Source organism: Anser anser (genome assembly GCF_964211835.1).
Source record: "Anser anser genome assembly, chromosome: 7".
NCBI lineage: Eukaryota > Metazoa > Chordata > Aves > Anseriformes > Anatidae > Anser > Anser anser.
In genome coordinates, this window is record NC_139727.1 from 3,998,162 (window position 1) to 4,024,590 (window position 26,429).

Sequence of the window (26,429 nt, forward strand, 5' to 3'; positions counted from 1 at the left end):
TAGACTGATGCTCCAATCCCAGGCTGAATGCCAAAAAAAAAAAAAAAAAAAAAAAAAAAACGAAAAAAGGTTTATAATGCAGAGAGCAGTAACTGACAGGAAGCTATTAAAATTCTTCTTGTGTAGCTTGCCTTTCTCTTTCCCAGCTTCCCCCCCCCCATTTTTCTTGAAATTGTTTAAAAGAGAGATCAGCTTTTGAAGGTGAATGTACCTGAAGGTGCTGCCACCATTAGCTAATGTAATTTGGAAAAAGGGAGGTTGGTTTACAGTGAATGCAGCTCAACTTCTCTTATGTCCTAACATTTGCTACTTCCCTTTTGTTCTTGTGCAAGTCTTGTTAGTAATTACAGCAGTCAAATGCAGCAGAGAAAAGTGTTTATCAGGGGGTGTAAATAGAAGAGACAAAATATGAACAGCTCAACCTCACAAGAATGGAAATGTTGAACACTGAAGTGACATCTCTATGTTGAGCTGAAAGACTTATAACATTTAGAGTTTCAGGATGCAAGCCCTCTATTTTGAAGGTGTCAGCTTGTTTTTCTTCTCCACTGGTAGCCAAGCTAGAAATATAGCTAATTTCCTGTCCCATCAGAAAAAAAAAAAAAAAAATGGAAGCAGAGAAATATAAATATCCTTTACCAAAATGCTCCAGAACTTCCAGTCAGAATGTTTGATTTCGGATCTGAAGAAATGCCACTTTGGTTCTGAAGAGGACAAAACAAAATCACTTTTGTTTACTTGGAAATGTGTTCTCATATTTTAAAAATTGGACTCTAAGAAAATACTATTTTAAAAATAACACAAGAAATAATTATAGTCACACATACCAGAATAATTAAGTCTGCAGATGCAGCAAATTTTAGTAATGGTGCTGAAAATATTCTGGTATAGGTCTGGTTGTATTTAACTCAAAGTAACAAAAGTCCAATGTCTTAACTTCCTTGTCTAGGCAGAGGCAAGGGGAATGCTTTAAATTTTATATCAATAGCTAGGAGGTTGAATATTTTCCTTTTATCCAAACCAATATCCTATGGAAAAAAAAAAAACAAAACCCACCTCCCAGGTTTCTTTGGTTTCACATTCTGTATATGGTCAGAGAAACCCAAAATGATACAATCATTCATGTGGAAGAAAACTGTTTCCTCTGATGTGTTACAACACAGAAGGGCTGTGATACAGTGGTAAAATGGTGCAGTTCAGTGACTACTGTATAATGAGAACTGAGTATTTTAGGTCCCCAGTGTCTGCTCCTCACCTCTCTATTTCTGCCTCGCCTCTCATGCTGTGCAGACCTCTGTACCCTAGCCCTTGAAATGTGGCCGTGCTCCCTGTTACAGTGTCTGTCTTTTCAGCTGCGGGCACAGGGCTCTAGAACCAGCCAGTGGCACTGGCAACTTCAGGGATTTAAATGCTACACTAAGAAACTTTTGGGAGTATCTGGATTCTCTCTGTTACTGAGTACCGGGCTGTGAGAACAGCGATGCCATTTCGGAAGGAGCGGTGTCAGTATGCTCTTGGGAGTCACAGTAGGGGCACCAGTAGATAAGGCAGGGGCGCTGCAGCTTCTAAGAGGTAGGGGAGAGAAATGTGGGGCTGAGAGTGTGAGGCGATGCTGAATTTCAGGCACTATGAAAGTTTCCACGCAGTTGCAAAAGACTTCCTTAAGGTGCGTTTGGATTATTTGAAACGATGGCGATTTCGTCCACTTGGGTTAAAGTGTGCATGCCCCTCGCCCAGTGGGTTTGCATAGAAAAGGTTTAGAGGTGTGAACTGGGGGAGCTGTTAGCGTGTAGCACAGAAGCTGCGAAGAGGTGCTGAATTCTATACGGACTTTGGGAAGCAGACTGAGGGCAGAAAAGCGAGGTCACACCACAAGCGGCTTCACTCGCCCTGCCTCAGGGCACCGTGAGGGGCCCGGCTTGCGCCGCCTGCGCGCCGCCTCACGTGGGCGGCCGCTCGCACACAAGATGGCGGCACCCGCGTACCCGGCCTGGGTGGGCCGCTGGCTCACCGGGCAGTGGCGGCAGAAGAAGCGGCCCCCGACTGTCCGCCCCACCCGGTCGCTGGTGCTGGCCGACAAGGTGGCGAACCGCAGGGAGACGGCAGGGGGTGAGTTCTCGGCGGGGCCGGTAAACGCGGTGTTCCCGAGCCTCGTCCCTGGTAGCTGGCCCTGCTGCTTCACCCCGGGAAGGGTCGTCGTGGTGTCAGGGCATGCTCTAATCCCTGCTCGGGAGCGCCTTGTGCTCTGAGGGACGTTTCTGTAAGGTTTCTAAATGTTGCAGCTGAAAAGCTGTGGTGTAACAGCGTTTTCTGAATGTTCAGGAAATACAGAGAAAAAACGCAAAACAAAACATCTGTGGTAGCTGTTCAGCAGCCCCTTGGGAAGTCGGACAAAAGACCAGAAGCATTCCAACAGGCAAGGGGGTCCGGTTTGTGCCATGGAATTAGTGCACGAGGAGTTTTTAAAAGAGTAATTTCCCATACTCCAACCCTCAGTCTGTATTTTACAATATTCCATGTGCAAGTCCTGCATATAAAGCGCTTTGAATTGTTAACGTACATGCTGTATCAAAATGTAACAACCAGATGGCTCTGATTGTGCTAATCCTTGTCCTAGGAGCTTCTTTTCTAATTGAAGCAATGATGAGATACTGCTGTTTACTTCACTGTTGTTTTTTCTCATCTTCCTCTACCTCATTTTAAACTTCTCTTTGGAGATTTATGTACTGTGGAGGATGTTAGAATGAAATCCTGGATACCTAAGCTTTCATTGTTCTGTTTTTCCCTTCTAGAGGCAACGTGCATTACAGAGATGTCAGTAATGATGGCCTGCTGGAAGCAGAATGACTTCAATGATACAGCTTGCGCCAAGGAGATCCAGATATTTTATGACTGCGTGGCAAGGGCAGAAGTAATTAAAGCCAATTTTGTGTTCTTTAAGGCTAGTGGTAGAAAAGGAAGAGAAGCCCTCAGTCATATTTGTGTGCCAACAATAAGTGTTCCATGAACAATTTGATTTGAGCTAAAGCCATCTGAACTGTAGGAGAGTTGCAGGATGATGTACATCAGGTACACAGCCCTTCCTTTTTGAATTTGGAATTTCCTTAAAATAAAGGAGCATAGGAGGGGACCAGATGTTTTGTATGGTATAACTAGGGATAAAACAGCAGTCACAACCAGTCCTTTTTGTGTTGTCAAATTCTTGGAGTTCAGATGCTGTTGGCCAGCTCTCTTAATTTCTCTTAATATGCTCCAGTTTTTAATCTCTAAAATTTCAGCACTGTTGAAGCAAAGTCTAAAGGTTGATACAGGTACAAAACTTGTCCTTAAACTGATTTCAAGTTTTTGTGTTTTTAGTAATAGTATCGTAATTTAATAAGTAGCTTTTTATTGCTGCAGTTTGACATCATAAATGAAAAATTGTCCTCCAATTATTTGGTAGATTACAATAAAAACAAATAGAAAAACAGAAAGTAAAAGGTAAAACATTTTTGTATTGCTATTATAAGCTTATAATATTGTTAATTAAGAATATGGAAAGATATCTTCACGAAATGTCAGTTATTCATTAATTTCACAATTTAAAGAAGACTGTTTAGTTTTTAAAAGCCTTGTGATTATTTAGCCAAGTGCTATTATGAGTTTTCCTTAAGGAAATAGTGTTCTTCTGAAATAAACATTCCAATACAATTATTAGTAGTCTTTGAGGGTGAGGGTTAAGGTGGCAAATAAACAGAGATAATATTCTGAGCTTTCTTTTCCTGTTTCAGAAGGAGCGCAGGGAGAAAGAGGATGAGGAGACACTGTCGCCCCAGAGAAACTTAACTTCAGGCAAAGTGAACAAGCTCCTGAGGAGGTTTCCTAATATCACACGTTATGTATAATGTGCTTTGTTAAAGGGACTGCAGACAAGCAATTAAAGTTGGGGTCTTTGGAAAATAAGTGAAAAATACAGTTCTGTGAGTGTTTGATGCCAAGTGGTATGTCAGCACTGCTGTGTGGATCTCGACAGCATCTTTGTTTCCAGGCTGGAAGAACAGCCTTCTTGACCATTGGCTGAGTTTGTTGGAATGAAGTTCTTGGGTCTTGCAGTCTTAAGGATTTCTGCAGTGAGTTGTCCAACCAGCAGCAGTGTGGAGGCAGGTACTCACTGTGAAATAAAATACTTCTAGGAATGTGTGTAAACATATGTTCTCAGTTAAGGGGTGATCTCTCTTTGTATATACATTTTTTGCCTCACTTAGGAGCTGCTATCAGTAAGTGTTCAGGCCCAGAGATTTGGCCAACTTAAAATGGATAGTAACACCGTGACTCATATTCATACTTGTATTTATACACAATTTGGTTCTTCTTGAAATTTTTTGGATTCCTGCTGATGTACAAGAAGGCTGCAGAATGAGAAAGAAATCTTCACCAAAATACCTTGCTAATACACAATACATTGGTAAGGATGAAATATAACTTTGATATAGAAGCTTGTGATTTAGACTCTATGATTTGCAGGTACAGTGTCATGTATATTGATTACGTTGTCTGTACTGTAATAAAATAATACAAGACGGTTGGTGTGGGTGAGTAATAGTCTACAGCAAAATGTTCCATTGTTTATTTGGGGGCAGCATGGCTAAAAGGTGGAAAGAAAGTTCAAGCATGTACTGGTACTGAAATTGTATAATTAACTTAATTTTGTTATTTTTCATTAGGGTGATGGAAAATTGCAATCAGGTCCTAGTTCAAGGACCAGTACCTAATTGGTATTTTAAAAAAAAAAAAAAAAGCAGTTCCTCAGAGAACTAGCAATATAACCATTTATGTTATTAAGTCTTTGGAGCGTAAAGAAAAATTAATGATCAAGATGGGGGATGGTACATGCAGACTGTATGAACGTGTAGTTTGTTTGGAGCTGGCTTCTGTAGAGCCCCAGGTCTACACCTCTTCATCATATAAATCTTGCTCAAGCATATGCTTTCAAGTTTTTGAAGCAGTTATCAGTAAGTATTACTTAAATGTTCATTAGTGGGTTATCCCAGAGGGTAATTTACTGTGCTGTTGCTATTACGGCATAGATGGGGCCTTCAGAGGACTCGGGGTCACTAAGAACATTACATTCACATCTTAGTTTGGGAAAACGCTTCTGTTATATGACATTGCATTTTCAGTCTGTAAGATGCTCTCTGAGAAGGAGAGCTACCTGCTAATTCTTTTTTTTCTGCAGGAGACAAGCTAAGGTGGTAATGAGGAACAGATTAATTCTAAATTCACTTCTATTATGTTTTTTCTTTGTATTAAAATACAATATAAAGTATAATTTTGCACATCTTAAGCTAGCAGTTATGCTAAATGTACCAAATTCTAGTGTCTGTTAAGAACCACATCATTATATGAGGCTGTAACAGAGAAAGTAATACTTTTTTGTTGTATTCTGAAATTTTGCTCAGTTCTCACTAATTGAGACAGCTATTCTTGTTTTTTACTACTTCACAGTGAGCTTCCAAGTTCAGTTCTTGTTTTCCCTGACTCTTTATATACTTACTGTAAGCTTAAAATTACCATGCTGTTTTCCAGTCAGTAAAGGAATGCATATATTTGGAGGAAGAAGGCAGGAAAGGGAATGCTTTTCAGATGCACCCTGGTTTTACAGTTTCTTTAAAAAGTACTCCAGCAGCTCTTTTGGCTGAGAAAACCCATGCAGTAATCAAAAAGACTTATGTTACTGATTGTCATTTGAGTTGCTGCAGTTTCCCCATATCTCATGTAAAGCTTATATTGTGTGTATAAGCGTGTTTCATGACATGCTTACATTTAGGACTGTTCCATTAATAGTTAATATGTGTAACTGCAGTACATGACAGCATCTGCTCTGAGTTCAGGGCTTGTACTGTTGTTGGGGCATAAAAGAAAACTGGGTTCTGTTGCTCCTGGTGCTGAGCTCACTGGTTAAGAAAATTGCTGCAGAGACCTGTACGTAATTGCATGGTGGGGAAAGAATTATGTAAAAGCTGACTAGCTGTTCTACCCTCCTAAGTAGGATTTACAGGATTGAAGCAAATCTGCTGGAATTCCTTGATCTTATTCTTGTTCCTTATAGCCTGAATATTTTACCAGCTCTGTGTATGATTGCTGTTAACTATGTTTCTTGTTTCTATGTTTCTTAGTGTTTCACTGAAGATCTCTTAGGGAGGAAACACTGATTATTTTTTTTCTTGATTTTCCTGAACTTCAGAACTCAGTCTCTGCTTACGGTTAGGAAATTCTCGGAATTTTTTGACAAACACATAGATGTAAATGGAAGAGTTACATTTCATTCAAATGATTTGTCATTTTGGACTAACATTCAAAGAAGTTAAAAAAGATGATTTAATACCACTGTCTATTTCACAGAATCATCTAGGTTGGAAGAGACCTCCAAGATCACCCAGTCCAACCTCTGACCTAACACTAACAAGCCCTCCACTAAACCATATCACTAAGGGCTACATCCAAATGTCTTTTAAAGGCCTCCAGGGATGGTGACTCAGCCACTTCCCTGGGCAGCCAATTCCAATGCTTAACAACCCTTTCAGTAAAGAAGTTCTTCCTAATGTCCAACCTAAACCTCCCCTGGCGCAACTTTAGCCCGTTCCCCCTCGTCCTGTCACCAGGCATGTGGGAGAATAGACCAACTCCCACCTCTCTACAGCCTCCTTTAAGGTACCTGTAGAGTGCGATAAGGTCGCCCCTGAGCCTCTTTTCCAGACTGAACAACCCCAGCTCCCTCAGCCGCTCCTCGTAAGACTTGTTCTCCAGACCCCTCACCAGCTTTGTTGCCCTTCTCTGGAGTCGCTGGAGCACCTTGATGTCCTTCTTGTAACGAGGGGCCCAAAACTGAACACAGTACTCGAGGTGAGGCCTTACCAGAGCCAAGTACAGGGGGACAATCACTTCCCTAGCCCTGCTGGCCAATTTCTTTTTAGCCTGACTGGCATCTAGGCCCAGAACCAGAGGGAGATGTATTGATTTTTTGTTTTCTTTTGTTTGTTTAGATTTGCAAAATAGCTGTGATTATTCCAACTTTTTTAAATATACTTTGCTCCCTAGTACTCCTGTTGGAAATTGGCTATTGATTAGTTTTTCTGTTGAGCAGATAGCCTTCAGCATCTGCGTGCCTGATGTCCTTAGAGGGTCAGAATAAGATTTGTACTTTTACATTTTTTAAATACTTTTCTTTCTCCACTTGCACCTTAGTTATCAATTAGAAACAGGCTTACTGTGCTTTTGTAATTAGTAGTCTGCAAACAAAGCTGATAAGGATTAACGATTTCTACTGGCTACCAAAAAGTATTCAGTAGATGCACAAGAGAATGACCTATAGCACCTCTGTATAAGTGATGTTTTCACTAAAATGGTCACTTGAGAAAGAAAAGAACCACCTCTGAAGGATATGCACTTGCATCAGTTTTTAATCTTTAAATGTATTTGCCCGACATTATCTGCTGACATGCAGCTATGAGACTAGCAAAAACTCTAAGGCCCAGTTCCTGGCGCCAAGTCAGTCTTGTCACTGACTTGAACCTGTTCTTATTCCTAATGTGGCAAGCAAAATTACTTTCTTGCTTCTTAGCTTAGAGAGATGAATATATACCTTTAATGGGAAGACTTGGTTTTCAGCAGGGTTTTATGAATAGTAGTCCTGCCGGTTCAGGAGTAATAGGTCTAATTCCTGAGGTGTACATTTGTTTTAGAAGGCAGGTGTGTTTTGTTTTGTTTTTTTTTTTAATCAGGGTGAGAAGGTGATTTATGTTAAATAGGGGACTTAGGTAATCACAGCTACTTCAAACTTGCACACACAGGAAAGTTATAAATAAGTAATGTATCTAGAGATGAAGTAAAACATGTTTAAAGTACCATAGTTATATTGGCATGATTTCCTTCTTGATCAGTCTTAGACACAGACAAGGCTAATTTAGTTTGTGGTTTCTTGGAAGTTGTTTAAGCTGAGAGAGTCCAGAGAAGAACTGATGCCAGTGTAACTAGATGTAAAATTGTGGTCACTTAAATAGCAAAACCCTTCTGTGTAGGCAAATCTTTTGATACTGTTTGACTCATAGCAGAGTATAAGCAAATAAGGGAAGGAAGAAGATGCATAGCCATGAGAAGCTCTTTTTGTATCTGAAATCCATCTCAAGGAAATGTCATTACATGTGCAAGAAAACCAGGGGGAGGTCTTTGCAAGAAGGAAGTAGTTCCAAAAGAGGACCTGCCATAGAGGAGACTACTGCAAAGACCAGTATATCTTGGCATGGTTTGTTGTTCATCAGGAAGCTGAATAACAAACTTGGACTTCTCTTGCTTTTGGTGCACTGGTCTGTGTTTTCCTTTTGAGTAAATCACTTTAAAATATCTAGAAAAGCCTTTACTTAAGAGGGAAGCAAGCTACTGTGAGAGAAATCCAGTACAGGCTTTTGCTGTAAGTTCTGAACTCAATTAGTACATGTCAGATAGAAATTGAATGCATCTGTTCCTTTCCAGTTCTAAAGGGTTAAATAGGTGAGCATCATCTTGGGAGTTTTGAAGTGGCATCAACAACCTCTCAACTCCTGGCTAAGGAGCAGAGTTCTCTAAGTGTTGGTGAATTTTCTGTTATTGTTTATAGTACATCCTTTCCTTGTGTTTTCACTGGAGTAAGTGGTTCTAAAATTCCAACGTATTCTCATCTTTGCTTTTCATTTTGCTCCTTTTTACCAATGCTGCCTGAGAGTTACAGAATGCTATAGCATCCAAGCTATTTCCATCTTCTGTTGACCTGATCATCTGCCTCCTGAGCTATGAAGATCACAGGATATAGAAGATTTGCTTCTAATTAACTGAGTGTAATTATTGGCCAAATCCACTGTGTCCAGAATGCACTGTGGTACAAATCCACTCAAGAAACTGCTCCCTCCTACCACTCACTCAGTCCTCCTGTAAAAGATCCAGCTGTAGTGCAATTTCATTGCATTTGATGAGTGACTAAAGATGAGGCAACACAAAACTGTCATGTGAAGTGAGTAATGGGCAATAAGTGGGAAAAGAAAAAAAGAGGCTTTTCATCAAGCCAATGGATTTGTATCAGCCTGTTTCTTGTTTTTATGCTGAAGGTGTCTTTGGAAATGCTTCTCAGCAGGTTTGGCCAGAAGTGAGCTAATTTCTTAAGGTGACCTTCATGGTTTATGCTGCAGAACACTAAGAGTTAATCCCTCCATAATCCGAATACAAAAGTAGGAAATGTCCATTAGACTGAGCTGAGGAGCAGCATGGGGAACATGTTAAACAAAAATAAATCCAAAATTGAACAGCTTCAAATTGAGCAATAGCCTTCTTAGATTTAATAATGTTTAAAACTTTTGTTATAGCCTCTAGCCCTAATTTATATGAAGGAGCAGTAAGCTGAAAACACTCGAAAATATAAGATTATTCATAGCAATAAAATAATGATCAGTCCTCTAGAAATCGCCCTAGCCAATCAAATGAAAAATCACGTTACAGTCCAAGGTCAAGAAGACACTTGATGGAAAAGATCTCTGGAGGCAATATCCTTAATGACAAGATGCAGAGCTGAAAAGTGGGAATGCATCCTAGAGAGGGCTGTGCTATTTCTTTCTTTTTTTTTTTTTTTTTTTCCCTCCTAGGGAAATCTGGAAGATTCTTAAAATAATTTTCTGGGACCTGTTTATCTGTGTTCAAGCCTGAGGAAAGTCTGACCTCAGGAAGCTGCAAGCAGCTAATCAAGGAGGCAGCACAGGGGGGATAAAGTCCAGATTCCTTCCAACAAGTATAATCTCTGGCAAATGTGCTTGTACAAGCCATTTCCTTTTTCAGTTTCGCTGCTGGAGTTGTTGCAGTAGGAAGCCCCAGATCCCTGCTGCCGCTACAGCCTTTGTGCTTACGGGAGGGAAGGAAGAGTCAGCTGTGGAAAGAAGGAATTTCAAGAGAAGAGAGAGTGGCTGGCGGGGCTGCTGGGCAGACAGCGGTGGAGAGGCGGAGGCTGGCACTCTGGAGAAATGCATACCCACAGCAAAACGAGAGGCTGGGACAGCAAGGGAAAGGGAGGGAATAGCTGAGGTGCGGGAGCTAGCTGAGGGCTGTGCCCTACCCATCTGCGCTTGCCTCCTGCTGTTTTTAAAGGTGATAGAGAAATTCTGGGGCATGTTCTCCTCCCTTATTTCTCTTCCTTCTTTTTCCCTTTCTGAGGAGAAGAGTCAAGCAGAAGAGACGGGGAGAGGAAGAGGAAAGTGAAATTTTAAGATGCTCTTGGGAACTTTGATTCCTTCCCTTCCATCCCTTTCCCCACGCAGAAATGAAAGAGGCATCCCACTGCCTCCGATGTGTAGCAGCTAGTGCCCTGCACCTGGGGAAACTGAGCTGGAGAGCAAGAGGAGGAGACAGCAGCTGAGCCCAGCAGCAAAATGAGACTGTGAAGCTTGAAAAAGCTTCTGTCCACATTGTACAGGAAGGATGAAGATCCCCAAAGTACTCACGCTCTTGGTAGAGCTCTTGAGTCTGTTATCCTGTCTCAGAAGCAGGGAGGTAAGAAATTATTGTTCTATCTGCTTGTAAAAAGTCCCATTGCTTTTTTTTTTTTTTTAGTATCATCACTGTAAGTGGATCATATTCTCACTGAATATGTTTTCTCAAGTATCTAGGCAGCTGTGGTCTCTGGGAAGGGTTGGGGGCTTGGGGAGGGATTTATTTCATTCTGCATATGAAATTCAGGAAAGGAAACAAAGCAGCAAAGCAGATGCACAAGGGCTTGCAGATGCTTTGGCTCAGGTTTCCCACGTTACTCAAGCACTGCAGTGACCCTGGCAGGAGGGATCCTTTGTTTCTGTTCTTCACTGACGGACTGATTATCCCTATTGCTGTTGTGGACTGATGATCTATAGCCACACAGACCTGGGACAGTGACTGCAGCACAGGTGGTTTGCACTAAAATTTGGTGATGACGACTATTGAAGGATTTTGGAAACTGCTACAGAAACTGGCAACTAGTTTTTCATTAAAAGGGAAGCATATTACTTGGAATGCGGTTCTTTTATTTATGGTCAGTCTCCAGGAAGAGCGTGTTTGGTCGTTCATACAGCCAGTTATTAATCCCTCTATCTCTTGCAGGCTTATGTGTGTACAAGTGCACACTAGAAGCCAGAAGTCAGGGTACCTGGATTATGCCTCGATCACCTGTCTTGTGTGTGATCTTGGACAGTCAGAAAAGCATAGTTTAGCTCACTTTCCTCTCTTTACAGAGAGCTTTGAGATCCTCAGATGAGTCCTTCAGCATTGCTGTTTTATAGAACATTATGTGAGTTCAGAACAGCTGGACACGTGAAGACAAATGGATTTTTGGCTCAATAGGGTTTTGACAGTTAATTACTGTTTTATCTGTGCATCCCCTTGCGCATATGCACCTGAGGTGTGACGCGCAGTTCCTGAACCATGTAAGGAATTCATTTTCAATATGCCGTATTACGTTCTGAGTTCTGCAGGATGATGGTGAAGCTTGGCTGTGGTTCTCAACACCTGTTGGACCATTATTCGTAAGCTTGATCTGTAAATGAAATCAGCCATGAGGAGGTGTGTGGCATCTATGGGGGATTCTCCTGGCTTACTCCAGAGGTGGATTTGGTTTAATTCCCAAAGTTTACTCTTACCTTTTTCCGAGGAGAGGTAAAGGAGAAGCAAAATTACTGCATTTTGAAGAAAAACAGAACTATTTGCGATAGCTAGTTTTCTTTATATGCACACCTCTGCTCTGTGAAGTAGAAGCCTTTGTTCATAAGCAGCTATATTTAGCTGCTTAAAGAGTTAAACTACATGGAGCTAGCAGAAGCACGTACAGTTTCTTCTTTTCACTCCGGGTCTGTGAAGGTCTTGCACCTGCCTGCATACCATGTAATGGTGTTGAAGTGGAGATCCCTATCTCTCAACCAGCAGTCAAGTTATAATCACCCAAAACACTGCCTACAAGACGAAATGCAGTTTTGGCACTGGACAGGATGCTGGAATTCTTTGTTCCATATTCTTTGTTTTTAGCTATATTATTACACTTGGATAATAATACCATGGGACGTATTTTACTTTGATGTAGTAAAAACAAAATACTCAAAAAGCCATGTTGGATTTTCTTCTTTACATGCTTCCTGCTTCATATGTGGATGTTTATTGCTATTTTAACAGGGATCGCTGGGAGCATCATCCCATCAGGTAGATATATCTGTTTACTCATGTGATCATAGAAGGCTTACCCTTTACATGGACAGAGAATGAGTGGCTGTTCATTTTTTCTTACTGGTAACAACGATTTTCTTCCAGCTTTTCTTTCGGTAGACATCTCACTCTGACTTAAAATTCTGTTTGCTCAGAGCATTGGGGCTGAAACCCTGGAAAGAACAAGCAGAGCCCTGTAATGTAGTGCTTAGATCAAGGGTAAATCTCTGCAGGCCAGTAATTATTCATTTTTTTTGTCAGTGGGCAGAGCTGTGATTGGATTTGAAGAAGAGCAATAGGGAGAACAGGGAAGAGGCTGGTTACCAAGGTGTGTTTGCCTAAAGCAGCAAAAGGCCGAGATGCTTTCAGAACATGCCCATGTTTATTTCATCAGATAATCATCTCTCTGCTTTTGCTCTGTTTCTTTTCCCAGGCTCTCCTGGGAATCCAGCCCAGCCAAAACCATTTGCAGAGTGCAGGTAAGAACAAGAAGTTATTAATTTAGTCATCAAGCAGACTCTTTTCTGCAGTGGTGATCTGAGACTACAGGTACGATGAACCACTGCTGTCTGGCTTCTTTGCTTTCTTTCCACCATTTCTTTTCTCCTTTGTGCCTCAATGTCTGTTTATCTCTTTCACCAATATGGTCAGACTACTTTCTCTTCTTCATGTCTAATACTCTTGCAATTCTCTTCCTTTACCGTGTTCTTTTCCTTTCATCTGTTTTTCTGTTCAGTCTTTTCTGCATGTTTGCTCCTCCTAGTAAGTACTGTCTTGTCATATGCCCCCCTTTTAGGGTCCCAGTCAATCCAAGGAGCACAGTGTGTTTTCCAGACAGCTAACTGTAACTCTCACTTTTGTACCTTGTAGCTAACCTTTAGCTGTCACTTACCCCTGCTGTTTACCTTGCATGTCTTTACAGCAGAAGGATTTTCTGAAATATTTTTTGTTTATTCAGTGAATGGAACTACAACTGTTACCCACTTCTGAATTGTCTTTTCCCGTTTTATGCACACTTAAAAAGCACACCTTCACACACAATCTTATTCTGGTTTTCCTATTTCTTATTTCAGGGTCATGAATGGTGAATTTTCTCTCTTTCTCTCTCTCCCCTCCATATTTAATTATTTGCTGGGGTTTCTTTGCATAAGATAATTCGTGTAGGCACTGGCCTGGAATATTGGCATCTACACTCCCCCCTGAAAGTGGTTCCCTTTCCTTTCCTATAAGTTCAGACAAGCCAGGTTATATGCTAATATGTATAAGGAACATATATACAATGAAGTACAGTACTATTTTCCACCTTCATGTTTTATAGAAATGATGGATAACTTTAAACTCTTCTCAGTCACAATCAGTTTAGACAGGCAGTTAATCTTTTGAAGAGCCTAGGATCAAACTTAAGAGTATCATATTCAGGTACCAAAGCAGGTAGAGGAGAAGAGTCTGCCAGGCTCATCTGCAGGCCCAGAGAAAGGGAATGCCTCTAATGAAATAATCAGTAATGGGAACTAGTTCAATTAGTCCACGTTTGGGCCCAGAGTTAACATGTTTTAAAGGTCTATGCATTTTGTTTTTTACAGATCAACTTGGTTTCTAGATAGTATGTATAAACATTCTTGTAGCACCTGCCTTAAAGACTGATGTAACTAAAATCAAACAAGCAAGTAGCAATCAAGACTGTAAACACAAAAGAGGTTCAGAAAATCAGCCGATATGTCCAGTATTGTTTGTGCCTCCATGTGAGATGCCTTAGGTTATGCTAACAGCTTCCTTTCTGTGCCCAGTGTCTAGCGTGTGTAGCATCGGACCTCTTGGGTATTACAATGGCTCGCTGGCGGTCACTGAGGCCGGGGCAGAGTGCCTGAACTGGGCAGATTTCCCTGATTATGTGCAGCAGTACCCAGACCGTGGCTTAGGGGACCACAACCATTGCAGGAACCCAGAAGGTGGAACTACACCCTGGTGCTTCTACCGGCTTGCATCAGGGACCATAGGCTGGGCTAACTGCGACTGTAACCAAGGTAAGAGCTGCTTAGTATCTCTGCCAGAGCCTGGGCTACACTGTCTCAAGGGGTTCAGGCCAGAAACAGGTGCTGCACAGACTTGCAAGTAGCAGATACAATAATACCCTATGAAAGAAGCACAGTACACTAAGTGTCCCAAATTGTCAAAAGAATTAGGACTAAAAACTAATCTGTGTGAGAGAAGAACGTCTGTACATAGTATGGATTTGATTTAAGCTGCTATAATGCCTTGTATAAATGTTTTAATTCTCATATAAAGAGACTTCTTTTTCTTATTGTTAACATGACATTTTGAAAGCAGTTTAAGTTATGTGGAAAACAACCTTCTCCAACTCCTTAAGTAGCCATATCTGAGCTCTCCTCATATAATTGCAGTAGTTCAAATAAAACAAGGACAAATATTCTGTGGATAGATTTGTAAATCTTCTGCAGCAACGTGGGTCCTAGACTTACTGTAGAAGTCTTGGCAGTGCCAATACAAGGATAGCTGCTTATCTTGAGGCATGCAAAGGAGCTGAGCTCTCTCAATATACCAACTCACGAGCAACGCTTCTGTTTGTCCTCCTGTTTTTTGATGCTCCTTTTAGCTGCATTTTGCAGAACAGATAATAAATGAAATAGCAAAATCTCTTCCCTCACCAGTGTAAGTGCTTTCAAAGATGGCTTCATTAAAGTGAAGGATACAGGTGTAGGTGTGCTGTGTGCCTGTGTCGAGGTGCCACATTCTGCACGCCTTCATACAGGTCATTTCAGTAACAGCACTCCAAAACAGGGATGAGAGAAGTCAGGTCCAGCTCAGCTCAGCTACACCCAAGTCCAAGACTTCTTTTTTTTTTTTTTTTTTTTTTGGAAGGTGCTGTGCGCTTAGCTGAAGATAGTAGTGTGGAGCTCTACTTTGGTGGACTCTGGGGCACCATCTGTGCTGACCACTGGACTGACTGGGATGCCAGTGTTGTCTGCAGGCAACTAGGTCTCAGGTGAGAACCTTGTTGTGGTTGCAAGTGTTACATGCTCATATGGTCTCTGAGAGAACAGCCTCTCAGGTTACTGTTCCTCTGGCATAATACCTTGGCTGGGAGAGAAGAATTTCTTTTGTGGGCTGATTGCCCACTTACCAGGGTCCTTTACCAGATTTTCTTTTTTTCCTTATTTTCCCCCCATGATTATGCCCAACCCCAATCAGCATTTGCAAGAACTTTTTAAAACAACAGTGTCTAAAACTTGGTGTTCAAGTCTGTGATGAGTGACCATATTCCCTTTTCAGCATTAACAGCTGGAATTACCGTACTGATCTATTAGAGATTTTGAGACTATGAACCTTCTAAGGGAATCTCTTATTTGGACTTATTCAAACTTACAAACAGCAAGGAGATGAGATTAACAGAGAAAGAAAAAGGTTATTCAGATACTTCGATGTGCTGACATATTACGATCTGTTGACGGGTTGGTTTATTCCTTCACTCTCAAATGAGGGTACCATTTCTGACTAGTTCAACTCCATAGCTGTAAGTGGGAAAACAGAATGGATTACATGGGGAGGGAGAGGGGGAATTGCTTTGTGCTTGTTTGAATTTTTCCACTGGACTGAAAATGGACACTCCATTATGTACTCCCAGTCAACTGGGCTCATGTGAAATGCCACAACTGGGCTGGAAAACAAGTGTGAGTTAAGCAATATAATAGTGTTGCATCATTCTGTTGCATTTTCCATTCCAGTGAGATTGGCACAGCTGGAAAGAAGAGTCATCCTGGACTGTGGCCTACTCCCCTGCACCTGCAGTCAGCAAACTGCCATGGGGATGAGAAAGCCCTGCTGCAGTGTAGCTATCAGGAAGCTGTGTCAGGAACTTGTAACCAGGGAAGCGCCGTGGTAATGTGCATCCCTCCAGAAGGTAAATCTCCAGGGGTGGTTCATTACCTATTTCTTGTGTGTATGTTACCTGAAATCCAGTGTTACTGATCAGATGCTAAATCTGAGGTCAGGAAGCTGAAGAGAGCAAATCATTGGAGCGTGTTCTACTTTCACCTGCTGTGCAGATTATTTCCTTCCAGTGAAAAATGATCTATCTTTTCCCAATCCCAAATACTCAGAGTGAGCATACTTCTAAAATTATTGCAAGATGGCAATTGCTTATGAGCACATCGCCTTGTATTAAAGATGGGTTTTTCGCAGATAGTAAAGTCCTTGTCACTGTAGGAGCCAGTAAAAGAGCCATCTGTGGACCAATTGCACCCCATGCTGTGGCATGCAGTCATGGATGCTTCTGGGGGGTTTGGAGGGGAGGATGTGGTAGGGTGGGATGAGAGCATCCTAACAGATCCTCTGGCTTGTGAATAGTTCTACACCCTCAGCTGCTGGATGTGCTTTGTCTCTGTCTTGCTCTGCTTTGATCTCTTTTTCTTTTTTGCAACACAGGTGTAGGTGTCCCATTGCGTTTAGTTGGAGGAAAGGAGAGCTTTGAAGGGCGAGTGGAGGTTTACCACGATGGCAAGTGGGGTACTGTCTGTGATGACCAGTGGGATGACCGGGATGCTGAAGTGGTTTGTAGGCAGCTGGGACTCAGGTAATTTCCCTGCTGTTCATCATGGAGCGGTAACAGAAGTAGTTTGAATAAAGAATGTGAGAGCATCTCCTTTCACTATAATACCAGCCCTTTCTATGGAAATGGAACAGAACCCTGATCATCCTATAAAGGGAATTTGTACTTAATTCAGTATAAAATCAGTCAATTTTATGGGTTTATGCTGTATAAAAAAGAGATGGTGTATCCCTATCCAAGGCTTGTTTGTGTTGATCCCTGTTCATTAGTTTTACATACATGTCCTAATGCATATCTTCTTGGCCTCATTGATAACTTGTCATAGTGATTTCCATAGGTGAACGGCAGTCATTTGTTTAAATTTAAATACCTTCAGTTTCAGTGACTGCCCCTATCCTCTTCAGTCAGGGAAAGCAAGAGAGCACCTCATTCTCTATGCCATCCAGCATTTAACATGGGAGCTGTTGTATACTGAGCAATCTTGAAAAACAAATTGGCACAGGATTGCTTAAAAATAGATAAGTCAAATTTGAAATCCTTCCAACTTTGAGAGTTTTGCCTGTCATTGAGATCGAGGCATTGTTGTCCTCAGAATTTCTCAAGTACCTGAACCATTCTTGGTACGGACATGTTTTTTATGTATTGGGAGAGGAGATCTTGTTACAGGACTTCCCATTAAGGCATTTTGGTTAACAATTGACAACACCACTGTGCCAGGAATACACATTACCTATGGAAGGATGTCAGTCTAGTGTAGGAGAGTCCTTGTGCAAGGCAGAATACAAGTGAACAAGACTGTGACCTTCCTTACTGAGCATGTGTATATATCATTTGCAGTGGGAACCCAAAAGCCTTGTCATGGGCTCACTATGGGCAGGGATCTGGCCCAATCCTGCTGGATGAAGTGGAGTGCTCAGGCAATGAACTCTCACTTGACCAGTGCAAGAAAAGTGACTGGGGACAACAAAATTGTGACCACATTGAAGATGCTGGGGTCTCCTGTGACCCTTTCACAGGTACATACCTACAGCTCTATGCCATCCAGATGCAGCCTTACTGCCATATTACACAGGTGGAAATGAATCAGAGCCAGCCTAAGTGGTGTTCTCATTGCTTTCCACAGGTGGCATGGAAAGGTTGAGGGATGTTTGTTTTCTGAGTACCCACAACTATCTGTGCCTTTGGTTACTTCCTCTTGTGGGCTGTAGAGGGTTTTCAGAAGTGGAGTTCAGCCTATTTTTCTCCCTTACTGAGTTCTGGTCTTTCGTTCTCCCACCTCTTGCAGAGGGCACTGTCAGACTGGCTGGTGGTCACAGCTCCAGCGAAGGCAGGGTAGAAGTTTATTACAATGGAGACTGGGGCACAGTATGTGATGATGGCTGGACAGACCTTGGTGCCCAGGTGGTCTGCAGGCAGCTGGGCTTCAGGTAGGAATGAGTGTTGGTAGTATCTGTGCTTCCTAATTTCAAGGATTAGATTCCATGTCTCTTTAACAGGTTTGGCTAGACATTACCTCCTTGAATTCTGTCTTTGTTGGAAGGGTTATTATCATTATGCAATTTTACTCAGGAAAAATTATTAGGTGTCCACGTACTTTTCCAAGAAAAAGATATCATTGTTACCTCTTGCTTTGACCTGTTTTGAAAACAGATAACAGGCTTGATACTATTTATGGCTCCTTAAATTTCCAGATATATCAGCTCAGCACTACCAGCCTGTCTACTCTGTCAACTAAACTTTATTACCTGTTTGCTCTGTAGCTAAACTATACCAACTGCTTCAGTGCTTGAATGAAGACCATCAGGACAAAAAAGTGTAGTATTAAGGGTTTTCTTAATGGTCTGATTGGGCCTTCCTGAAAGCTGAAGTTGGTGAGATGTGTAAGCTACTTGGCTGCCATCCAGTGTGTCACTGAGTAGCTTAGGTAGGGAGGGCATCAATATCAGATCTGACATCTGCAGGGGAGTTGCCCGGTTTCCCTTTGGGTCTGAATTTGGGCCCCTCTGTGGGATTAGCTAGTTTTAATGAATTTGATGTTGTGTTCTGTTTCTTTCCTCTAGTGGTCCTGCTACCCTGGCCTCTGAAGGGGATTACACCACTGGCCAAGGCTTAATCTTGCTGGATGATGTGGCTTGTGTGGGGACAGAGCTCTCCCTCCTGGACTGTCCCCATAGCAACTGGGGGCAGCACGACTGCTCGCACGCGGAGGATGTGGGGGTCCGCTGTTCCCCTGAGAGCAACACCATCACTGATGGCAGCCTGGGTAATTTGTCTTGCGTCTTGCTCTGGGCAGTGAGAAAGTATCTCGTGCTGGTTTGTTCCTTTGGAAACTATGGCAGATATGGGAGTTTTCCCTGTGCTGTCTCAATGAGAAGACTGCTTTCTGAGAAGAATTCATAGGAATGAGCCCTGGCTGTTTGGGGGCAGAACGACAGAGCTGTGGCTCTGCTACCAGATGTACAGCCAGACCTGTAGAGAAATGGAAACTGGAGAGAGTTATGTTGGCAGTCTCTAAAACAAACCTGAGAAACTGAGGGATGGTGGCTGCCTTACGGTGCCATTGCTCACTGATGAAATGCCTCAGCCCCATGTCTATGGAAACAGGGGAACCCCCTTTAACTAGACACATCAGGCAACTGATGTAGTTACACTAGCATCACACCTTGTCAAGACAAGAGGACTTCAGATGTTAGGGGCTGTTGTGTGGTTATTGGCACTCTCCTCTTTGGATGGCACCCTCTTAATTCAAATTGTAAATGTATCTTAAGTTAGCATCATACTTTTTGTTTATATGAGGGCTGATAGACTCTGCCTTCTCTACTGCAGGAGACTTTGCAATTTGTCAGCTGTTTTTAATTGAAATATACAGCATCTAATTTTTTGTTATTGTTTTTCCTGGACATAGAACTCGTTTCTTGCCTAGAATAATGCAGTAGTTTTATCACTTAATGGATTTATTTCCAAGGCATGTTTAAGCTTGTTCATTCTTGCCTAAGCACTTAATACCTTTCCTTCTGTTTTTGTTCGTCTTTACTCAGCTTTCAGAATATGAATTACAGTGTGTATTAAATAAATTAATATGCATGCACTCTACTGATTTAGCAAGAAGGTGAAATGAGGGATATAGTTTTCATATATGATCTCCACCCCTTTTTTTTAAGCTTATTGATCTCTAGGGTTCAGTTTTTCCTATAGAACCCAAGTTCTGGACACCTCACGCCCTTTGGTATTTTTGGTTGCAGCAACCCGTGTGTTTTCTCCTGCAGGGCCTCCCGTGCGGCTAGTGGATGGAGAAAGCACCAAGGAGGGACGGGTTGAAGTATTTGTGAATGGGCAGTGGGGCAGTGTCTGTGATGATGGCTGGACAGACAGAGATGCTGCAGTAGTTTGCAGGCAACTTGGTTTCAGGTAAGAGATCTGATAGGTACATCTTACAAATAGAAATAGCTCTTAGGGGAATGGTGTCTTTCTGGGCCTGTTGCTGGGAGCTTCATTTCATAGTTCTGGCAGACCTGTGTATGCTTGAGGAATTAGAATCCTTTTCTCATGCTGCCTTCAGCAGGTACTAGCCTACTGTCTGTGTGTGGAGTGATCAATAAATATCATTTCTCTTAAAACGTGCTGAGTTTCACTTGCCTCCTGCTTATTGCAGGTTAGCCACCCTCTCTCTCATTGCAGTGGTACAGCAAAAGCCAGGGCAATGGCTTATTTTGGTGAAGGCCAAGGGCCCATCCATCTGAACAACGTAGAATGTAGTGGTGTGGAGCACACCCTGGGGCAGTGTGTCAGGCCTGACACTGGGATTCACAGCTGCTGGCACAGTGGAGATGCTGGTGTGATCTGTGACTATGTTGAAGAGAAGGTCCAAGATATCAGGAGAACAGGTGATATGCCCATTTTTTCTACGGAGAAGTCTGGAGCTTGAGCTGTAGGATCTCTGCATGCTTTTGCACTGTAGATCTTCTCTTTTTTTTGCTGAAGCTTTAGCTACAAAACAAGCATGTAGTCTCCTGCACCTCCTAGTTGTTGTTTTTTGTTTGTTTGTTTGTTTTTGTTTGTTTGTTTTGTTTTCATTGTCTCTTCTTAGGAGCACAGGGTGCTCCAGCCTAGTCTCAGGAGCTCCACTTGTGTCAGGTCTTTGACCCTTCAGAACTTCCCTTGAGCCATGTCATTACACCCTTCTTAGAGCAATAACTATGAGCAAATTTTGGGTTTTAGAGCACCGAGGAAATAGCTGTAGATGTCCCATTCCTGGCATAAGACTACAAATACTGGAGGTAAGCACCTCCACTAAAACTGAGGAAAGCCTTGGGAACAAATTTTCTGTAAATTCCTTTGCACAACACAATGCAGTCAGCTACCAGGAAGATTAATGCCCTCAGGGAAGGATATCTTGGCTCTTTGACAGCAGTTGATATTTAAGCTGAAGGTGTCTACCCAGCTGTCCTAACTTTGCTGTACAGGTCCAGAGTCTGGTGTGTGTGGCATGCGCCTGCTTCACCGTCGCAAGAAAAGGATCATAGGTGGAAACAAGGCTCTCAGGTAATTGCTGAAAAAGCCAGAACTGGTTCCAGCTTTCCTAAAGATTCTGGAAATAGCCTGGCAGATGGTGAATGTATTAAAACATTTTCCCTTGTGATTTTTGAACTTCATTTGTACCAATGTGCCCATCTAGAGGAGAATTCATGCCAACTGAGCCCAGATGGGGCAGAGCAAATGGGAAAAGAAAACAGCTCCTGTGTATGTGATGTTTATTATTCTTCTGTCTCTTCTCCAGAGGTGGTTGGCCATGGCAGGTCTCACTACGGCTGAAGGGTTTTCACAGAGATACCCGACTGCTGTGTGGAGCAACACTGATCAGCAGCTGCTGGGTAGTGACTGCAGCCCACTGCTTCAAAAGGTGTGTCTGAGAGCTGGGAGCCCTAAGGGATTGTTAAAGACAAACAAGATAACCTCATAAAAGGTTATTCTCCCAGTGCAGTGGAACTACATGAGAGAAGTTTCTAAACCAAAACATTCAGGTTATGTTGTGTGTGATCTTGGAGCTCTTACAGTGATGACTCATGATAGGCTTGCTTTATCCCTCACTGCTTACACCTGCCTTCTTAACTTCGAGGTTTTACACTTAAAGGGAACCAGCATTTTGTCATTCTTCCTGTGGTTTAAGGAACTGTGAAAAGATAAGATCATAAGCCTATTGCAACTGCTGTAGCCCTTTTTATGGAAAAAAGTCTCGTGCGTGGTAGACAGTGATTGCAACAGCTGGCATTATCACATCTGCTGAAGAGATCCCACAGTTCTGAACCTGGCAGTATTTTATGAGTTTGTGAGGAGGTGGTTCAGTCTCAAAGCAACTGAGGCTTGCATCAGTCTGTTTCTGTTTGAGTAGGAATGTCAAGGTCTTGCCTGTCTTTTTCTCTAGGTTTGGTGTTGATGTACGACGCTACCTGCTGCGGGTAGGCGATTACCACACAGGTGTGAAGGATGAATTTGAGAGGGAGCTGCCTGTGGAGAGGATTGTCCTCCACAGAAACTACTGGGCTGGCAGCAATGATAATGACATTGCCCTGGTCCGAATGCGGGGCAGAGAAGGTCACTGTCTCTACTTCAATCACCATGTTCTGCCTGTCTGCCTTCCTGATAGGAGAGAGAAATCTGACATCAACAGGCAAGCTTGCATCATCTCTGGTTGGGGAGACACAGGTGAGTGAGGAGCAAGATGGATGGGGGATTCTGGACTGAGGAGTCTATATGCACTATTAATTTATGTCTGCCCAACTCAAGGCCGTGTTCTTAATGCTCCTATTGTCTGTGCCAAGCACGTGGTGTCAAGGAGCAGGAAACAAGGTGATTTTTGTGGCACTGATCACTGTTTTCTGATTTTTGAGGCTGTTTTGGGTCTGTCCATGATGGAAGTTTTAGTAGCCATAGCATCCTTCTGAAGATGTGGGAGAGAGGAATGTTGCCACCTGGTCATAGTACTCTTGCTTCTCCCCTTCTATGTGCATTTTTACCCACAGCAAAACCCTTAGGCAACAACCTGTGCAGAGCTGGTGCACAAAGCCTATCTACTGTTCAGGGAGGCCCTCGTGTTTCCATGACCTCCTGCTGTGGTAGTGGGAGCTTAGCGATGGAAAGGGTCTTTCTCAGACTATGTTGTTTATAAAGAGCTTGTGCAGGGGGAGAGACCTGAGGCAGTGTTCTTCCTGTGAAGTAGCTGACCTTTCTTGGAAGTCAGGTCACTGTGATGAATCTCCCCGGATGTTGCTCCAGGGACAGTTGGGCTCTGACATTGGTTTCTGCACTAGGTTTAGACAGCCTGTGCCTGCCATCTTGTATTGCTATGACGCTTCCTAGGTAAAAGGTAGCAGGAAATATTCTAAAAAGTATTAATTACTAAATCCTTAACTCTCTCAATGTGATGTTTTAAAACGCTGGGCTCGGTGGTGTCCCTACATGGATGCATTAGTTTGGAGACAGCTTTAAACACTAAATGAAGCTTTGTGACTGGCTGACCAGTCCTTCCACATTTGGGGTTCATAGATGCAAAACATGGATTTAGGAAAGGAGGCCTTTCTAGGGCTGCTGTGACTGGAGAAAATCCATATGTTTAGAAGGACTTGCTGCCAAAAAACAAATAGCCCCAGGGGCTTGTATGTTGATTTTGGCCTTACCCCTCCTTTCCAGCTGTTTCTCTAGCTGTTACTCAAGTGTTACTCAGTTACTCAACTGAGAGCATACATTTGCCTTTGGAGTCATTTTGGGGTGTCTGGGAAGGATCAAGGAGCAACTTAGCCATGTGACTCCCTTAAGCTGTAGTGGCATTTAATGGCTAGAATCCCTCCCACACACCAAAACCAGCTTTCCAAACAAGTTACCTACTGCCCTGTGAACCTACAGTAAGTCTGTAAATTACTGTAAATCTTGGGCATAGAAAGTTTATACTATAATATAGCACATGATCCTTATGTTCTGACCAAGTCTGTGGTAATAAAGAGATCTGAGCAAATAGAGACGAGTCTGGCCAAAAATGAAGTAAACTCCCTTTGAATAATATTTGGATGCCTCTGAAACATGTTCCAAAACTTCTCTGAGGATTGAGTGCATCACAAATATTACTGCATTTATTCCCTTGTGAAAACACTGTCCTTGTTTTATAGCGAAGGAAATGAAGGCTCAAAGAGGTGAAATAAATTGCACAAGGTTCAAGTTACTTGTTGGCAAAACCAGGAGTAAGACTCATCCTTTGATCTAACCTCTTTCTCTAACCTCTTCCCCATTTCTTTGATCTTACATTTCTTTTTTTGTGGCCTGGCTTTGCAGTACTATTTTCTGAAGTTCTGATGGTTCAGAGATGCTGAGTTTGGCCTACTTCTGTGCCACGTTCCTGACATGAAATGTACAAATATCTGGTTTTGTGCTGAGAACTGTTGCTCTAGGTTGTGTCTGTTGTCTATGTGTGAATTGGTTTGGCCGATCTGTTCTGTTCCAGGGAAGTCCTATTCGAGAACACTACTGCAGGGGGTGGTGCCTCTTCTACCCCAGGAAGATTGTGAGGCCCGCTATGGACAGAAGTTCACTAACCGCATGATTTGTGCTGGGAACCTCTCTGAAGATAAACGGGTGGACAGCTGCCAGGGTGACAGTGGAGGCCCACTCATGTGTCAGAGGTCAAATGGACGTTGGATCATTCTGGGAATCACTTCCTGGGGTTATGGCTGTGGTCGAAAGGATTCCCCTGGTGTGTACACAAAGGTCAGCAAATACGTACCCTGGATCAAGAAAGTGACCAAGCTAAAATGAAAATGTCCGAGCCCTAGGAACTTCAGCGTACCGTCCTTTTGCCCTGCAGCAGCTGAAGGCTGTGGCTTCCGGCCTGTGACTGGTGGAGGTTTATGTTGTCATTTGGACACTGGGAGAAGACTTTTATATAGAACTGGGAGAAAACCAGTTATGGCTGATTCTTTCTGTAGTTTCGTTTTAGTCCCAAATATCTGAGCAGAGAAAGCAGGTGTACACTGGTAGGACAAATAAGTCTGTGTTGCTTTGACCATCCAAGTCCTGTAAGGCAGTCACAGTTATTCCTTTGCCCTGGCACACAGAAAAGGTAGAATTGGAGATGCCTGTCTCTGTAAATCTATTACCAAATTTTTGTATGTTTGTCATTTGAAAAACACTGAAAGGAGAGGTGAGATGCTCGGAGATGGCAACAGGCTCTGGCATAGTGGAAATCTTCAGATATTTTTTCCTAATGTGTCTCTCTTCAGTTGCAGGAATCAGAAGATTTGACTGAGCTGATCAACAGGCTAACAGTTGTGTTCTTTTTCCTTCCTTGTTAGATCTCTAGGGGGAACCTTTTCACTTCTGAATAGTAGATCCTCTGCAACATGATCCCTTTAGTATCTGTTCCTCCTAAGAGGTGCTTATCCCTCCAGCTGTAATCCTGTGCCACACGTTTCTGGTTGTCAGACGCTGTAGTTTTGTTGCTGCTTTCTCCATATAGTGATTCTTTAGTGTTTGTTTGTTTCTTTCTTTTCCATGAAATAACATCTCCTGGAATCAGTTGTTTGTGTGAGAATAAATCTTCATTTTTAAGAGACAACAGCTTTCTTGCCCTCATGATTACTGTGAGTAATTTAAAAATGTGACCCCAAAAGGCTGAATAGACATGTTATTTTTCTTTAAATCCAAATGTAATGTTAGTCTCAAACAGGTGTTGAGACAATTTAACAGCATGGCAGGGACTTTTTCTTGGTACCTTATTTATCATAGTTATTAACTGACCTTTATTTGTGGTCTTAGTCTTTAACATCTCTGTGTTCGCAGTTCTCCCATGAAACATGGAAATACTCTGGGGTATAGATACAAAACAAACACAAGGACTGAGTAATTTGCTTGAGGTGTAAAACAGGAAGTGTGCTGCAAAGCAGCTTCCTGCTTTTCTGAAGTGTGTGCTATTCTTGCAACCTTTGGACTGCGCTTCCTCTCTTCTCTCTGCACTATTTCTCTTTTCATTCCTCTCAGTGGAAGTAAACTGGCTTAAGAATATGACAGCAGTGCCATCAAGCTATAGTTTAAGCTCAGACCTTTCAGGCTGAACAGAAAAAATACTGAGAGAAAGCAGGGGTTGTTGAATACTTCAATTTCTTCCTTCCCTCTTATCCAAACAAGTGAACAGTTTCCTACTCTTAGGCCTTCCTTACTTTTGAAAGCTAATTTTTTTTTGAGTGTGTAGAAAAATATACAAATAGAGGGGCTAAGTGTGTTAACAATTGTGCAGTGCACAACAGTGTGTTCTAGCTGTGTGGCCAAGCCAGAGAGAAGAAAGGTCTGTTCAGGAGCAGCTTTGCTGCATAACTGATGGTCCAAACATGGAGTAATAAAATGGTATGGGACATGTGGAACTTGTGCCAAATGTGCATGTTTTGGGTTCACTCATGCACTGTGGTGTAGGCACTGACTGGGTCAGACACTGGTCTGCTGTCGGGGAGGTGTGTACTCAAGGCACTGAAATGTTCAATACCTAGGGATTAGCAAGGCGAGAACAGAAGGCAGAGTATGGCCTGTGGATTAACCATGTCATCTCACAGGACAAGTGGTGACAGCGCCCTAGAAATTGTCTTGGATTCAACTAGCAGTGATT

At 42.4% G+C, this 26,429-nt stretch overlaps 1 protein-coding gene across 7 annotated transcripts; it reads left to right on the forward strand.

Moving 5' to 3' along the window:
- Positions 1 to 2,917: 2,917 nt before the first annotated feature.
- LOC310902902 (neurotrypsin-like) lies at positions 2,918 to 25,385 on the forward strand. Of its 7 annotated transcripts, none has more exons than XM_083845141.1 (17): positions 2,918 to 3,069; positions 3,771 to 9,022; positions 10,210 to 10,545; positions 12,653 to 12,698; positions 14,007 to 14,243; positions 15,100 to 15,223; positions 15,963 to 16,138; positions 16,663 to 16,810; positions 17,624 to 17,802; positions 18,072 to 18,213; positions 18,847 to 19,049; positions 20,053 to 20,194; positions 20,465 to 20,670; positions 21,250 to 21,328; positions 21,564 to 21,686; positions 22,209 to 22,489; positions 24,279 to 25,385. In XM_083845141.1, exons 3-17 carry the CDS (start codon positions 10,474 to 10,476, stop codon positions 24,587 to 24,589), a joined length of 2,469 nt encoding a protein of 822 aa, XP_083701267.1. In that variant the 5' UTR covers positions 2,918 to 3,069; positions 3,771 to 9,022; positions 10,210 to 10,473; the 3' UTR covers positions 24,590 to 25,385. The 7 variants fall into 7 exon arrangements, with proteins under 7 accessions (XP_083701267.1, XP_083701268.1, XP_083701269.1 ...); XM_083845142.1 differs by having other exon boundaries at positions 10,213 to 10,545; XM_083845143.1 differs by having other exon boundaries at positions 10,216 to 10,545.
- The last annotated feature ends 1,044 nt before the right edge of the window (positions 25,386 to 26,429 follow it).

Excerpts from the sequence above, each read along its gene's own strand:
- LOC310902902 (XM_083845141.1), top strand. The coding sequence starts at position 10,474 with ATGAAGATCCCCAAAGTACTCACGCTCTTGGTAGAGCTCTTGAGTCTG. Across the intron at positions 14,244-15,099 it reads TAACTGCGACTGTAACCAAG|GTGCTGTGCGCTTAGCTGAA; the intron begins GTAAGAGCTGCT and ends TTTTTTTGGAAG. Across the intron at positions 19,050-20,052 it reads CATCACTGATGGCAGCCTGG|GGCCTCCCGTGCGGCTAGTG; the intron begins GTAATTTGTCTT and ends TTTCTCCTGCAG.